General features: G+C 54.0%; 3 protein-coding genes across 3 annotated transcripts; 2 read left to right on the top strand and 1 right to left on the bottom strand.

The window, feature by feature from the left end:
- The first annotated feature begins 279 nt into the window (after nucleotides 1-279).
- On the top strand, nucleotides 280-1,786 carry lad1 (L-arabinitol 4-dehydrogenase). The gene is made up of 2 exons (XM_006966810.1): nucleotides 280-671; nucleotides 741-1,786. The coding sequence occupies exons 1-2, from the start codon at nucleotides 472-474 to the stop codon at nucleotides 1,672-1,674; spliced, it is 1,134 nt and encodes a 377-aa protein (XP_006966872.1). The 5' UTR covers nucleotides 280-471; the 3' UTR covers nucleotides 1,675-1,786.
- Nucleotides 1,787-2,442: 656 nt separating this feature from the next.
- On the top strand, nucleotides 2,443-3,853 carry TRIREDRAFT_22737 (uncharacterized protein). Its single transcript, XM_006966648.1, has 3 exons — nucleotides 2,443-2,858; nucleotides 2,932-3,016; nucleotides 3,077-3,853. Exons 1-3 carry the CDS (start codon nucleotides 2,585-2,587, stop codon nucleotides 3,306-3,308), a joined length of 591 nt encoding a protein of 196 aa, XP_006966710.1. The 5' UTR covers nucleotides 2,443-2,584; the 3' UTR covers nucleotides 3,309-3,853.
- A 2,122-nt stretch (nucleotides 3,854-5,975) lies between these two features.
- TRIREDRAFT_41617 (uncharacterized protein) lies at nucleotides 5,976-7,036 on the bottom strand (the record flags this gene model as incomplete). Its single annotated transcript, XM_006966664.1, has 4 exons — nucleotides 5,976-6,336; nucleotides 6,615-6,671; nucleotides 6,730-6,881; nucleotides 6,944-7,036. Coding segments are annotated over 4 exons (663 nt in total), but the record flags the coding sequence as incomplete, so codon positions are not given.
- Between the last annotated feature and the right edge of the window lie 7,380 nt (nucleotides 7,037-14,416).

The raw sequence follows: 14,416 nt of genomic DNA, 5'->3' as shown, positions 1-14,416 counted from the left end.
TCCGTCTAAACGGCCCCGGACGGCTGCGCTTGGGCATTTCCGGGTGGAATATCGCACCGGGTTGGGGATCAACTGGGATACAATTGGGCAACGAGCCACTTGTTCCATGCGGAACTTGCAAAGTGCGAGGCACAGTCAAGCATTTTGTCAGTCGGGGATGCTCGCAGCAGAGGCGGAGAATCGATAAAAACCCCCACATCATCATCGCATGGGGACGGAGAGGGGACGGAGAGGGGATGAAGGAGCTCTTGGAGGTGGACTTGGTATCAGCTGCCTTACCTTTTATAGCCGTCATTACCATTCTGGACCCCAAGAAGGCCTGGAACAGAAGATCAAAAGCAGAGAAGAGAGCGTATATAAGCATACATACACTCCCTCTGCTCCGGTATTGTGGTTGATCTCCAAACGCGTCATCCCTCCCAACCCTCAAACGCCTTGTTCGCCGGAGACCGCGCGCATTCACAGCTCGCCATGTCGCCTTCCGCAGTCGATGACGCTCCCAAGGCCACAGGGGCAGCCATCTCAGTCAAGCCCAACATTGGCGTCTTCACAAATCCAAAACATGACCTCTGGATTAGCGAAGCTGAACCCAGCGCCGATGCCGTCAAATCTGGCGCTGATCTGAAGCCCGGCGAGGTGACCATTGCTGTCCGCAGCACTGGTATCTGTGGGTATGTATAACGCTTCTGTCCACAGAGCGCAAGCGCAGAGGAGCAGCATGCTGAACGAAATACGAATAGTTCAGATGTCCATTTCTGGCACGCCGGCTGCATTGGGCCCATGATCGTCGAGGGCGACCACATCCTCGGCCACGAGTCTGCCGGCGAGGTCATCGCCGTCCACCCGACTGTCAGTAGCCTCCAAATCGGCGATCGGGTTGCCATCGAGCCCAACATCATCTGCAACGCATGCGAGCCCTGCCTGACAGGTCGATACAACGGCTGCGAAAAGGTCGAGTTCCTATCCACGCCGCCAGTGCCCGGACTGCTGCGACGCTACGTCAACCACCCAGCCGTTTGGTGCCACAAGATTGGCAACATGTCGTGGGAGAACGGCGCGCTGCTGGAGCCCCTGAGCGTGGCTCTGGCCGGCATGCAGAGGGCCAAGGTTCAGCTCGGTGACCCCGTGCTGGTCTGCGGCGCTGGTCCGATTGGATTGGTGTCAATGCTGTGCGCTGCTGCCGCCGGTGCTTGCCCGCTTGTCATCACAGACATTTCAGAGAGCCGTCTGGCGTTTGCAAAGGAGATCTGCCCCCGCGTCACCACGCACCGCATCGAGATTGGCAAGTCGGCTGAGGAAACGGCCAAAAGCATCGTCAGCTCTTTTGGGGGCGTCGAGCCAGCCGTGACCCTGGAGTGCACCGGTGTGGAGAGCAGCATTGCAGCGGCCATCTGGGCCAGCAAGTTTGGAGGAAAGGTCTTTGTGATCGGCGTCGGCAAGAATGAAATCAGCATTCCCTTTATGAGGGCCAGTGTACGCGAGGTCGATATCCAGCTGCAGTATCGCTACAGCAACACCTGGCCTCGTGCCATCCGGCTCATCGAGAGCGGTGTCATCGATCTATCCAAATTTGTGACGCATCGCTTCCCGCTGGAGGATGCCGTCAAGGCATTTGAGACGTCAGCAGATCCCAAGAGCGGCGCCATTAAGGTCATGATTCAGAGCCTGGATTGAGAGTGAGGTGCTACCAGGTAGAGGTAGATAATAGATAGATGATGAAGATGGAAAGACTGCGGGCGCAAGAATCGGGCGGATAGGGAGTTGGCTGTAATGGTTTGCAAAGCATAAGTGTTTGCCTTTTGTGCAATGATTCCATCTTTCCCTGTTCATGACTTCCGGGGCTGCTCTTCCCCCTTTTCTTCCCCTGATTTTTGCTGCTTCCAGAAATGACAAGATGCGATCCATACCTATGAGAGATGAGACTACCAAATAGGTAGGTATGACTTGAGAAACCAGTCATCCAGATCAACAGAGAACAATGAAAGATGGAAAATGAGAAGGGAGAGAAAAAAAAAACAAGAGGAAGAAAGGTGAAGAATATAAGATGTCTAAAGAGAAATGCTTGAAGCATGATATTTCAAGCGCTCCTTCCGTTTACTCGGATGAGGCCATGATGCGATAACGTCAGGAGGTAGCAGTACTAACGCATGCACGCCATCAGTGCCTGAAAATGCACGAAACTCGGCGCTGGGAGCAGGTACCTATACCTTCGGCCCGGGAACTCATTGGAACCAGCTTGAACCTGCTGAAGCTGCAAGCGCTCGCCTCCGCCGTGCCTTCCAACTTTCCCAATTCGGGCCAAGCCCCCACACATCACACCTTTCGGCTTTGCGACCTCACGAATTCTCCCGAGCTTTTTTTTCTCCCTCATACAGGACATCCAACTCCATAAAATCCCGTCAATTGCGCTCCGGACAGCGATTCCGCCCTGCCTCCCCGAGACGAGCCTCGACGACACCCGCCGCTTCTCCCTAGAGCCGCTCCGGATCCCTCCTCGCCGCCTCTCTCCTGTATCGCTCTTCCAGCATCGCCGGTCCAGCCGCCAGTTTCCCGCAGAGGAGAAAAACAGAAAAAAAAAGACATCATGGCCCCCTCATCGCTTGCTCGCCCCATGCTCCGCTCGCCGGCTCTGCGCCAGCTTGCCTTCCGCCGCTTCGAGAGCTCGGCCGCCAACAAGGCCACTGAGGCCGCCAAGGAGACCGCCGGCAAGGCCAAGGAGTACCAGGCAAAGGCTGCGCAGGGCCTGTCGCGCGTCGCGGGTGCTGCTGGCCCTGCCATTGCCGGCGCTGCTCGTGGCCTGACCAGCGCGCTCAGCAAGGTCGGTGGGCGCACCGGCAAGCTCATCAGCTTCATTGAGAGTATGTCACGGCGGCTTCCCTGTCCCGAAGACGTCCTGTCGCGCATTGCTGACCCGCGCTTGACTTTGAATAGAGCAAACTCCTCAGGTCGTCTACTACGGCAAGGTCGCCCTCGAGACGGGCAAGATTGTCTTCCACGCCCAGAAGATGAGCCCTCCGTAAGCGATGTGCCTTTCTCTGTACCCAACGACGCATGACACTAACCGTTTAATTCGCAGTTCTCTCGCCACCTTCCAGAGCTACTACCAGTCCCTGTGGCAGTCCATCCGAAGCGGCGCCATCCTCAGGTCTCCCCAGAACCTCATCCAGCAGGTCCGCAGCCTGACTCCCGGTCAGCTGGTTACCGGCGGTGTTGTCTTTGCTGAGTGCTTGGGCTTCTTCACCGTTGGTGAGATGATTGGCCGATTCAAGCTGGTGGGCTACCGCGGAGAGACCGCGTCTCACCACTAAACGTGTCTGCGAATGTCGTATCCCCTTTACCGTTTCAACGCAAAATCAAAGAGCATTCGGGCGTCGAGTAATTTAGCCTGACCTTGGCCAGGCTTGCCTGGCGCTGCAACATGGAACAAGCCCCATGGTAGAAGACGAAGCCTGGAGAGGAAGCAGCAGAGGTGACGAACGCGCGCACAGCACTCACATAACATGTACCAAGAGAAAAGCAAAACAAAAAACGGCATGTACGGATAGACAAAGAGGACCGGAATAGACGAAAACATGGTCGGTGTCACCAAACTCCGACTGGTGAAGCGAGGGGTTATCATCGGGTGTGACCAGTTGGTTGGCAGAGACGAAAAGCAAGGAGAATGCGTGGCGGGCGAGGGCCAGGATGGATGAGGAAGGGTTTCTTTTTTGGTCTTGGTTATCGGGAGATTCCTCCTTGGCCCTCGTGTATGCGTGTGAGCATCTGGTTTTTGGACTTTTTTTTCTTCTTTTTCTTTGTCACGCATTCACAGGAGAACACACACACACACATACCATGTACACCAGAGACTTGATCTGTTGCTACAGTAGCAGCAGCAAACAGCTACTTAATCCACGACCAACTCACCCTTCGGATGATCAAGACCAACCTCCTTCTTTTTGCCTCCTTGTCCCTGAGCCAGCAGCCGGCCCAGTCTTGCCGACGAGTCACTTAGAAATCCCGTGCCGCGTCTTTTCTCGTACATAGATTGACCCTGTTGCATGTGTGGAACCCGGTGGCTTGATGGACTCGAGCCGACTGGCCAGAAGGCATTCTCGTCTGTTGTTTTTTGTCTGTTGTAGCATGCTCATTGTCCTGTACTCTGTACCTCACTTTTCTGGACTGGGATCTTTCAACGCCCTTGCAGAGAGTAGTATCAGTATTCATGTAGTAGTAGTACAGTTTTTATCACTCCCGTCTTTGGCCTGGTATCCTGGTACGAGCGATCAACCCCCCCCTTAGCCAGACATGTCACATTCCCTGCTCCCTGCTCCCGGCTCCCCGGACGAGGAGCAAGTACATATCACAAAGTAAAGCAACACGAATCGTTGTACATAATACGCCTCATGTCGAGAGAGAACACGCAGACACATGCAAGTAGCCTTATCAATGCTACGGCTGTGTTGACCAAGCAAAAGTTGAGTGGCGGACTAGCTCAACATCACAACATCATTCTCACCAAAAGACTCACGCTTTCCATTCTCCAACAACATCCCCCTTTGAACAGAAGCAAACTCTTTCCACCCGTATCAAGTTTCCTCTCGGCCTCTCAATCTTTCACTCGTAGTTTGCTGCCCCGTCCCTGAAATGATTTGCCCGGTCTGCCCCCATACCCTTCCCCTGTCTACTGGCCTAGGTTACCACCTAGACTACCCAAACCTAAGGGGACCTTGTCCCGGGTTACATGGCGCTGGTATCCATGCATCAGCGTCCCAGATGAAACCATGCAGGAGGCAGTCTCAAGTGTATCATACAAAGGGCCCTAATAGTATATCTTCAAAGTGTTGTTTGCTTTTTCTTTACTCTTCTTCTTTTTTTCGTTCCCTTTGCATCTGGCCACATGGGGATGTTTTAGCAGCTTGGGTAGTGTTTCGTAATGGGGTGATTCCGGCATCTCTTGGTCATGCCCACCCCTTGCCGAGATGCCCCTGCTAGCAGAAGCGATTAACCAACAACATAATCAGAAAAACCAGCACGAGTGATGTCAACATCCTCAAGTTCGAAAGACACGATCTATCCAATCGACAGCAGAGAGTAAAGCCATACACAATGCCCCTGTAACGCCAACCCCATTCAGGCTCTTATCGCCATCTCTTCGTGTTTGCAACGGCCGAGTCCCATAACACTCTGGCCGACATGTTTCTGTACACCTGTTCCCCACCTTCGTCTAAGTCCCTACAATGCTTCTAGCCATCAGAGTTTCCCCGTTCTTCGTCGTCATGTGATAAGTCCTCGGGATCAAGGGGAAGAGAAAGGATGAAGGAAGAGGGAGAGAAGAGGAGTAGGTCTAAGCCCAAGGTCATCTTTCATTGTAACCAAACGGGCTGGCCTTTGTCGGGCATCATATCGTCAAGAGCGTAAAGAACGAAGACGAGAGATCATATATCCGGCCATGAACCCACTAGCAGTGCTTCATTCGAATGAGACAGAGCCAAAGTATCCACACCTCGCATACTTCTCGTTCTTGAATAGGCTTCGTCTATACCTGTATGAGAATCTTGGTGATGGTTGCATGACATTGTTCAGCGTCGGCGACGATCATATATGAAGCGGTAGCTCACATAGCACGGTGGGCTTCTGTAGCTTCGAAAACAGGACAAGCCGCAGAACGCTGGCTCTCGCATCCCTGCCGGTCGCCGTTTGTATTATGTGGACGCAAGGATGCTGTTTCTCTTCTCTATCCGATCTATTGGCGACCATGGCGTCTTAAGCAGAGGATTCCTCTCTTCTAGATGGCTGCGTATCGGAGTCTCTTTCTTTGAAAGTTTGAGACTCATCTTCGTTCGGTTTTCTGGCTGTCCAAATGTGTCTGCAAGCGTGATTAGTTGTGGCTCCGGCAAATTGTGTTTGTCAGGGGGGCGGGCGGCTTACAGAGTGCAATAGGCGCGGTACCGCAGAATGCACATCTCCTTCTTGGCTCTGCTACAGAGGTCGACGATATCGTCCTTGGTCATGCCGAGTTTGTCAATCATTGGCATCATGCTCATGGCCTCAAGGCCGAGGCTGAAGGCGAGGTTGAACCAACGGGCACACTCCCGCTGATGGCGATCGGGAGACCACGGGTTTACGTAGCACCGGATCGTTGTTTCGGAGAAATCTGTAAAGCCAGCCGCTTCCATTCTGCGTCTGGTAGCCTCGCCTGATACCGTGACGCTGCGGTGGTAGCGATGCATGGCACGTTGGAATAGCTGAGCCCATTCTTGAAGAGCCGAATGTCTGGGGAGATCCTCATTCTCCCATCGCGGCATCCAGTCAATCTCCAGTTGCTCGATATAGCCAATGCCAGGGGCCAAGTGCCTGTAAACGAACGTCAGAAACGGAGCAGGTTGTTGGTTACACGAGTTACGCACTCAAAGGCCTTGCGGTAGACATGGGGCCACTTGTCATCTCTTATGCTGCCGTATAGCAATCGCATATGGATCAATTCGCAGTCCCGAAGCAGTGGATCCCACGAGGGCTCTTCAATGTCAAACTGCTTGGTTGTTACACCTCGAGGAATGCTATTCAGCAAATGCATTAGCGTTTGAAAAAAAAAAAAAAAAAAAAGGTCAAGCGATTGAAAGCTCACAACTTACAGAGCTGGTTGAATTTGATTGAGATCCACGGCCATGATTTCGGCATCCTTGGCATACCTGAAAAATGTGAGCAACTGGCACAGCGTAGTGTGAAACTACCTCTATAATAACTTACTCTTCCACAACATTATACGCCCAGATGCCCGTGCCTGTGCCGAGATCCATGATTTTCGGCCGTCCATCTTTCCTCAGGGGAGTTGAAGTGACTTTCTCGTCTCTTGCAACGAGGAAATACTTGTGAAAGACATCTAACCTATTGAGCTCCTCCTGGTGATGTTGTTAGTTGTACGAACAGGCGCGGAGGGTATTGACGCTACAAAGAGACAAACCTTGTCTATGGGGAAAAGGTATTTCCCAGGCTTCCAAGAACCATAAAAGCGACCGTGCTCCCAGAACCCATCCTGGAGAACTCTCTCCCCGGATTCAGTGGCCGGCTCGCTGACCGGTTCCCCAACTGTTAGTCGCAGACTTGTGGCTGGCGAAGGCGGAGCAGTAGCTTGGGAGGGTGGAACACACCCGTTGGGAGCGTTTCGAGACATGGCGTTTATAGTGAGTAATGGCGAAGGTTATGAGGGCCAACGGGAGGGGCGGGTCAATCCTTGGGAATGCAGGTGGCGGGCTCCAGGCGGATGTTCCAGAGTCCAGTGCCAAGGGGTCCAGGAAGGGGGAAGGGGAGAGGAAGGGTCAGTAGTTATAGCCGGTGATTTTGAGCCGGTCAAGGAGATGTTAGATAGCTAATTACAACAAGTTTGTTAATCCCAAGCCGTTTTTTTGAAAAGAAGAAGCGCATGTGATGGTGTTATAACAAGGAGTGGAGCGAGACCCTGCTTGTTAAGTACAGTATAACGCGTGAGGATGTCTTGGGCAAGGAACAAGTGGCACTTCTACCGAAATAGAAGTCCAAGGGCGGTAGAAGGCGACAGAAGAGGCCGAAGGGGGGGAAGAGTGTAACAGCTTGAAATCGCGGGGAGGTGCCCACTTCAAGGCAAGGGGCGAGAGACATAAACATCTGCCGCAAGGGTTGATGATGGCAAGGAAAGAGAAAGACAGTTCAACCTTGCTGATTGGCTTCCAAAAAGGAAGACGGCTGACTGAGCACAGCATTCATATCCTGGCCGGACACGATGGCATGCATGGCGCCTTTCAACGCGCATCATGGCAGTAAGACAAGATGGAAAGATAAATCAAGGAGTAGATGGGAGCCGAGCAGGCGGGCAAGATGGTGTAGGGCAGCCAGACGAACAACAACAAGGCAGATGGCAACTTACATCAGAAATTCAACTGGCCGAGATGTCAAGGAGGTGACACAGATACCGATGCCTGTGGTACGGGTGGGTTGCCGCGCAGCTGCCGTAGGTCAGAATAAGCGACGATCCCATGTGTTTGTGTGACCTGTCGAGGGCAGCTGCTGTATCAACTCTCACGAGGCTCCTTGAAAGAGGTAGAAGTCCTCGACCAGGGTCACCTGAGCCACCGGAGCAACCAATTTGCAGCACGAATGCAGCGACAGGCAAGGGCGTAATCGTCCCAGGCGGCAGCGTGGACAGCTCCGGTTGGAAGACACAAGCGAGTGACGGCTGAGAGAGCGGAGAAGGGCGGTATAGAAAATTATCACGACTCCCAGGGTTGAGGTTGAGACTGTCGTTCGGCGGACTGGAGAAGGGGGGGCGAGGACGGCTAGCCCTTTAAGACTGGCGCGAAGCTCGGGTCCGGAGTGGACCAGCGGCTGGAGGGAGGAGGTCGACGAATGCCGAAGTGAGAATCGACAGACGGCGGTTGAGAGTCGTGTTGGTTCAATGACAAGTGTCGCGAGCTTCTAGGGCTCTTTGGGGCTTGGTGGATTGACGCGAGCCCGGGATCAATGGCCTGCCTCCCCTACTAGCCAGCAACGAAGAGGCAAGGGCTGCCAAGTTGGTAAAAGGTTGGGTCTTTGCCTTCGTCTCCCTTTTTTGATTCCGTTGGTGCTGGAGTCGACGGCCACCAAGGCTGGCGTGAAAGCTAATTGGAATGGGCGATGGATGAAGATATGATTGAGATTGGGTTGAGTTTGGTGGAGCAAAAGCGCAAGAGAAAGGAGCGGTTGAGTCGACCCGGTCTTGGGAGGGGGGGCGAAAAAGCGAGGGAGCGAGACACGGCGCAGCGATGGGACGAGAGATGAGATGTGAGAAAGCAGAGGGAGGGACGGCAGAGACGAAGCGGCGAACGGGATCCCGAGAAGCTGGGACCAAGCAGCAGCGGCCGGCAGAGGAGTGCGAATAACAAGCACGGCAGAGGCCAAGGTAAGGCAAGGTATGAATGCTCTGCCTCGACCAGACACCGATGATTTGCTGGATGGCTTGGCGCTAGAGCAAATGAGCCCCGAGGCCTGAGCAGGTCAAGTGGAGGGAGAGTTGAGGCTAGCCGTTCGGTAGCAGCAGACGAAGGAAGACGCGGCGGGCAGTGGAGGTTCGAAGCGGACCTCGAGGTCAGTTGCTGGTCGACGCTGGACCCAGGCAGGGCTGTCTGTCTCTTCTCCAGTCTTCCTTGGTCTTCCGCCCTGGCCTGGCCTGGCCTGGCTGCTCTCGCTCGTGCTCCCAATCCCTGGTCGCGGGGATGCCTGTGGTTGCTGCTGTTCTGCCCGTGGCCGTCCGGTTGTGCTGTGCTTTGTCTTTGTGGCGCTGTTTCGGGCTCGGGCTCAGGCTGAGGCACTCTCCGGTGCTCTGGAACTGGTGTGATGCTGTCTGCGGGTCTGTCGATGCTGGCGGCTCGGCCCCAGCCCTGACGTCGTGCAGGCACAGACACAATCACAGGGGCAATCGAGCACGAGCTGATAAGGGACGAATTGTGGCGAGACGAAGCACAGCCGGGCAAGGCGAAGAGGAGACCATAGGGGCAGAGTGTTGAGGCAGAGAAAAAATTTGGTTGAGGACATGGGCAGCGAGTCCCAGGCCAGCCTTTGGCACCTCAGTGTTACAGTACCAGGAAAGATTTGGGTGGTGTGTGGCGTGGATCCAGAAGCACCCAAGATGCAGGAGCTGCCGCCGTCTTTCCATTGGGGCTTGCTGCTGGGCTTACAACATGAAGTAGGGGCTACCCGCGCCTGCGCTGCGGGTGTGTACTCGGTCCGCCTGCAGAGGTAGAGATACGGAGGCTGATGCGGATGCCGGGCTGTGACTGGGTGTTGGCAGCGCTGTTGCGCCGTACTGCTGCAGGCATGAGGTACTGCAGTACGCGGCACATCGGCGCCAAGGCGGTACCGCTACCTTGCCTCTGCTCCTTGCGCTAAATCCGTCCCGTGCGGCCCTCCTTAGTACCCTTTAGTACGTACAAGTACCTACCGTAGTGCCTACCTAGGCCACACTGAGGCCACTGCCGGAAGGCCATCAATCTCAACTTGTTCGGGCCGCTCTCCTACTAATGGCACAAGCAATACCTTGCCTTACTCGTACGAGGACTACTGTGATAAGAACCTGTCGCCATGCAAATTTTGCTCTTGAACAGTCGGCTCTCGTCGTCGAAGGGTCCGGAGAAACCCCCTACCGGCGGGCTTCTTCATGTCCGGCACCATCACGGAGCTCAACGTCGGTCACCGTGGGCCTAGATACCGAATGCCTCGCTCTTCAAGGCAGACAGGGTATCTCGAAAGCCTCAAACACTACATGTACCTACTGTCCCGTAATCCCTCGACAGCAGGTTACTACATACTACTTCATGCGTACCACCAGCACAGGCTACCTTGGGCCTGCATCAACGCTGGGTGGCTTCAATGGGGTGGGACGGCTTGTGCAAAGCAGCCTGTTGATGACCAACAGCCAACAGCCCCAACACCGGGCACTCCATCCCCGGCCGCTCTGTTGGACGTCCTTGCATGGATTTGGGAGCAAACAGCAGTGAGACAAGCCACACGCCCGTACGAGTACGCCCCCTGGGGCTCTGATTACATCCAGACACTCGCCATGCAAGCAGAAGAGCTGATAATCAAGTATTTGATATCAAACTCAACCCGCCCAGCTAATGAGATGCCGAGCTGGTAGCAGACCTGACACGCATACCTACATGCACACAACAAGTACACCCTCGCCTGCATGTGGCATCCCTCCTCCGTCTCCCAAGCCTGTCGTCTCTCTGGGTCGATCCGCCTCTCTTCTCCAATGCTGATTCGTCCAGCGGCGCCTGCATCATGGGCTCCGTAACTGCGCATAGTCCTGCAGGTCCTCAGCCACTGCAACGCACCTCTGGGCCTCACCACACCCTCACTTGGCCTTGTCCTACAAGTACGAGTATGTGTCTCATTTTACAATACTTCATTTCATTTTATTTCATCCGAGTGCATTTCATGCCATGGCTTTCGCATCCTTGGACCTTTATCCTACCACCGCTAGCCATACTGTACTCCGTCCGCCTCAGCCATCCTTATTACTCCTCAGCCCTCTCCCCCCCAAACAAGCCAGCCATCATTCCGTAGAACCGGGAGGCTTGGAGCCGCGGCTCTCGACTCTGACGACTCTTGGACAGGCCCCACGCCTCCGTTCCCCACGCCCACAAGCTTCGGTCCACCTACAAGCATCTCTGCCGGGTACTCTTCCTTACACCTACCCCAGTACTTGTACTTTGTTTTAGCGTTGAGCACACTTTGCTGCGCGATCATTGTTGGCCTTACAAGTAGCGCTACCTTGCCTTCATGGGGCTGCATGTACCGCTCCTGTTGGATCCTTGCTCGAAGCCTGGGGATCCCTTTTCTGTGCTTCCATGCCCCAACTGCGGCTGACCCTTAGTGCCCGCTGCTAGGGGTGAGGGTGCTGGCTGGTATCAGATCAATGCGCTGCTGCTCCTCAAAGGGACATGGGCATGCTCCCAACCCTGTCCGTCCGACATCAACGCCTGATGCTTGAGGGCATTCGCGGCATCGCTGCCAGCTTTGACGAGGCTTGCGAGGGTCTAGTGCAAGATCGCTCGTTGCCCTGCTTGATTTCCTAGTACTGTACTAAGACACCTAGACACCTAGGTACTACATGTAGGTAGGTAGATAGGTAGGTAGTTGAAGTGCCGGTGAGACTCTCCAGGAGTGCCTGTGGTTTACCTTGTACCCGTACACGCATACCCTTGTAAGACACACCATCTCACTTTTGCAACGGTTAGACAGCCCACAAGGTCGCTCATCTCAGGGACCACCAGCACTCCTGCCTGAAAGTGGCTCAATGGTTCTGAGACACTTGTGCCGTCTGCTCGTCTGAACTCCGTACCTATCTCATGCTCCCTCGGGCTTTCATACATATCGCAGTACATACGGCACGGCAGTCTCCGTCTATTACAGGTTTCCATGAGGGCCCACCCTGACGTTATGGTACTTGTTCTTCATGTTGGCGGCTGACCCTTACCTACCTACTATGTACATGCACCTGTCGTATCTACCTTGCATCTAACTTGGGCGCATCTTGACGCTGCCTGGGGATAGTAAGGTGTTCCCCCCGCCGGAGCGTCCATAGGCCAACGACATGGACTGCATTGCATGTATGTATGCCGCCCACGCCTGAAGCCTCTCTCTGCTGTGCCGGGATCAAGCAGACGGCCATCAGCGGCCTTGCTTAGCAGAGCGAGTTGTCGTCCTGCACTTGCTGCACTTGCTGCAAACGCAGTTGATCCTGCTTAGGGATTGCTTCCAATAGTTCGTATACTATCATGCAGAGGCCGATTCCTTGTTATGATAGGCTCCCGGATAAACTGAGGCGGAGATTCTTTTCCCACAAAAAGAGGCAAATCCGCTTTCTGGAGCGAAATCCGTGCTTCCAACATGAACACATTCATCAATTTAGTCACCGTAGCTTTGGCTACCACGCTTCAGGGACGTGTCCACAATCAACGAATTCATGTGACGTACGACGTGGGTCTGATCGATGCCGTACTTGCATCTCCTGAACATCGGGATTCATGTTCTTAGTCGAAGGGGGGGTCGGTGCATGAACAAGCAGGAACAGACAGAATACAGGTAGGAGGTAGAGGGAGGGTGCGTACATGTACATGTAGCTTGCCTTCAGCTTACAACGGTGCTCCGTGGATTCCAAATTAGTCCTTAGCCCGCTGTTTTGCATCAATTTGGCCAAGATACATGCAGGATATGGGCCGGTTCCGTGGGAATCGGAAAAGCGTCTCGTGTCAAGGGAAGAGATCCGTGTGTACGGAGTGCCTGTGTACATGTATGTCAGTGCTACGAGACACCAGCACAGCGGAGACTGCCGGTACGGTTGCCTGAGAGTCCAACGACATATTGGTGACTGCTTTGCCCAAGTCAATGACTACATGTATGAGGCCCGGCAAGAGATGCTTCTGCCAGGAGTGCTAGGAATCACGAGGGAAGAAATTACGCTCCTATCGTACGCCGTGCTGACGGATATTCCGTCCGATTATCATGTCTTGCCCTCTCGTCCTTGGTGAGACCAGCTCATCAGACCTTGTCCCGGCGCGACCCGCCAATAGTCCCACTTGAGACGGCCGAAGTGTAAGTCGACCAACAGCAAGTCCTGGAGCATCACGCAGAGACAGTCGACGATGGATTGGCCTCTGAAACCACTCATCTGTGGCCTAGCCGGCCCCCAGGTGACTCGAGCTCCGTATACACGTCAACTTGCCGGCGGTCAGGATACGGAGTACGTGACTGCGTGTCTCTTGTTGACAAGGCACTAATCAAAAGGACCACAGCACAACGACGGCACCAGGGTTCACGTGGCCGATTCTACGACCGTGAGAAGTAACACCCCCTTCGATGCTGGCTTGACATCAGCTGCTGCACAAGGGCCCAATGCCCTGGCACTGTTCCATCGCCACTGATCTGATCACCCATGACAGCGGCCTTCCTCATTGTAGAACATACCTACCTACCTAGGCAGTACTAACCTCCCTACTCGCATACAAAGGTCTTCGTTTCCATCCACAACTAACGGTTTCCGGAGCCCTGCGTAAAGACGGTACATTCCGGGCTCATTTGATCTCCCTCAGGCAGCCATAAGGTAGGATTGCAGAAAGCCGTCAGGCGGAGAGATTGATGTCGCGGTTCAGCATACATCCTGCATGCGTCGACCTAGGTACGGGATAAAGCTCAATGCTCGATATCCACGCCTCAATATGCGTCCCAATGTAACTTTCTTGACATGTTGACATTGATGAACACCATTTTTGAGCCAGTGTGCGGGTGCTCATTCTATCTGATGGCAGATTGAACTTAATTTAGTTGGTACATGTACCTGCTACCTTACCTACCTACGTAGGTAGTACCTTCCCGTAACATTCATTGTAGGCAGAAAGTATTCCATTGTAGGCACTCTTATTGCTTTTCACATCATGGTTGGGCGGTAAGACCACTGGCATAATCCAAGCCAGTCTATTACATAGATAATGGTACAGATTGCAATTGCTTTGCCAGAGGCTTTGTACACGCCTGATACTCCTCATATACAAAGGGCAACGGGCCAAGCTTCATACGTACCTAGGTAGGTACTCGTTTCATAACATACCTAAGGTATGTAGATTAATGCGGGCAAAGCTCATACTATCATGCCTCGAGGGGTGTTGGATATACCTTATGGATACTGCTTCCTACCTTAGGTACTATGGAAGGTATGTACTACCCAGTAGGTACGATTGCTTGTGGTGATACTGCCAGACCTACTACCCGCTCTAGGTAAGCGGTCTCACCTCGTCACCAACTGGATGCACCTTCCCTTCCGATTCTGCCATGAGGTTCAACTTCTCAACCTTCGCATCTCCTCCACCTCGCATTTTCTTTCTTCTCACCCTCAACTTCCCGCATCGCCGCTGGTGCCGCTGGT

The sequence above is a fragment of the Trichoderma reesei genome (genome assembly GCF_000167675.1).
Source record: "Trichoderma reesei QM6a unplaced genomic scaffold TRIREscaffold_14, whole genome shotgun sequence".
NCBI lineage: Eukaryota > Fungi > Ascomycota > Sordariomycetes > Hypocreales > Hypocreaceae > Trichoderma > Trichoderma reesei.
Note: the sequence above shows the minus strand (reverse complement) of the source record. Positions and strands in the feature narration are given on the sequence as shown.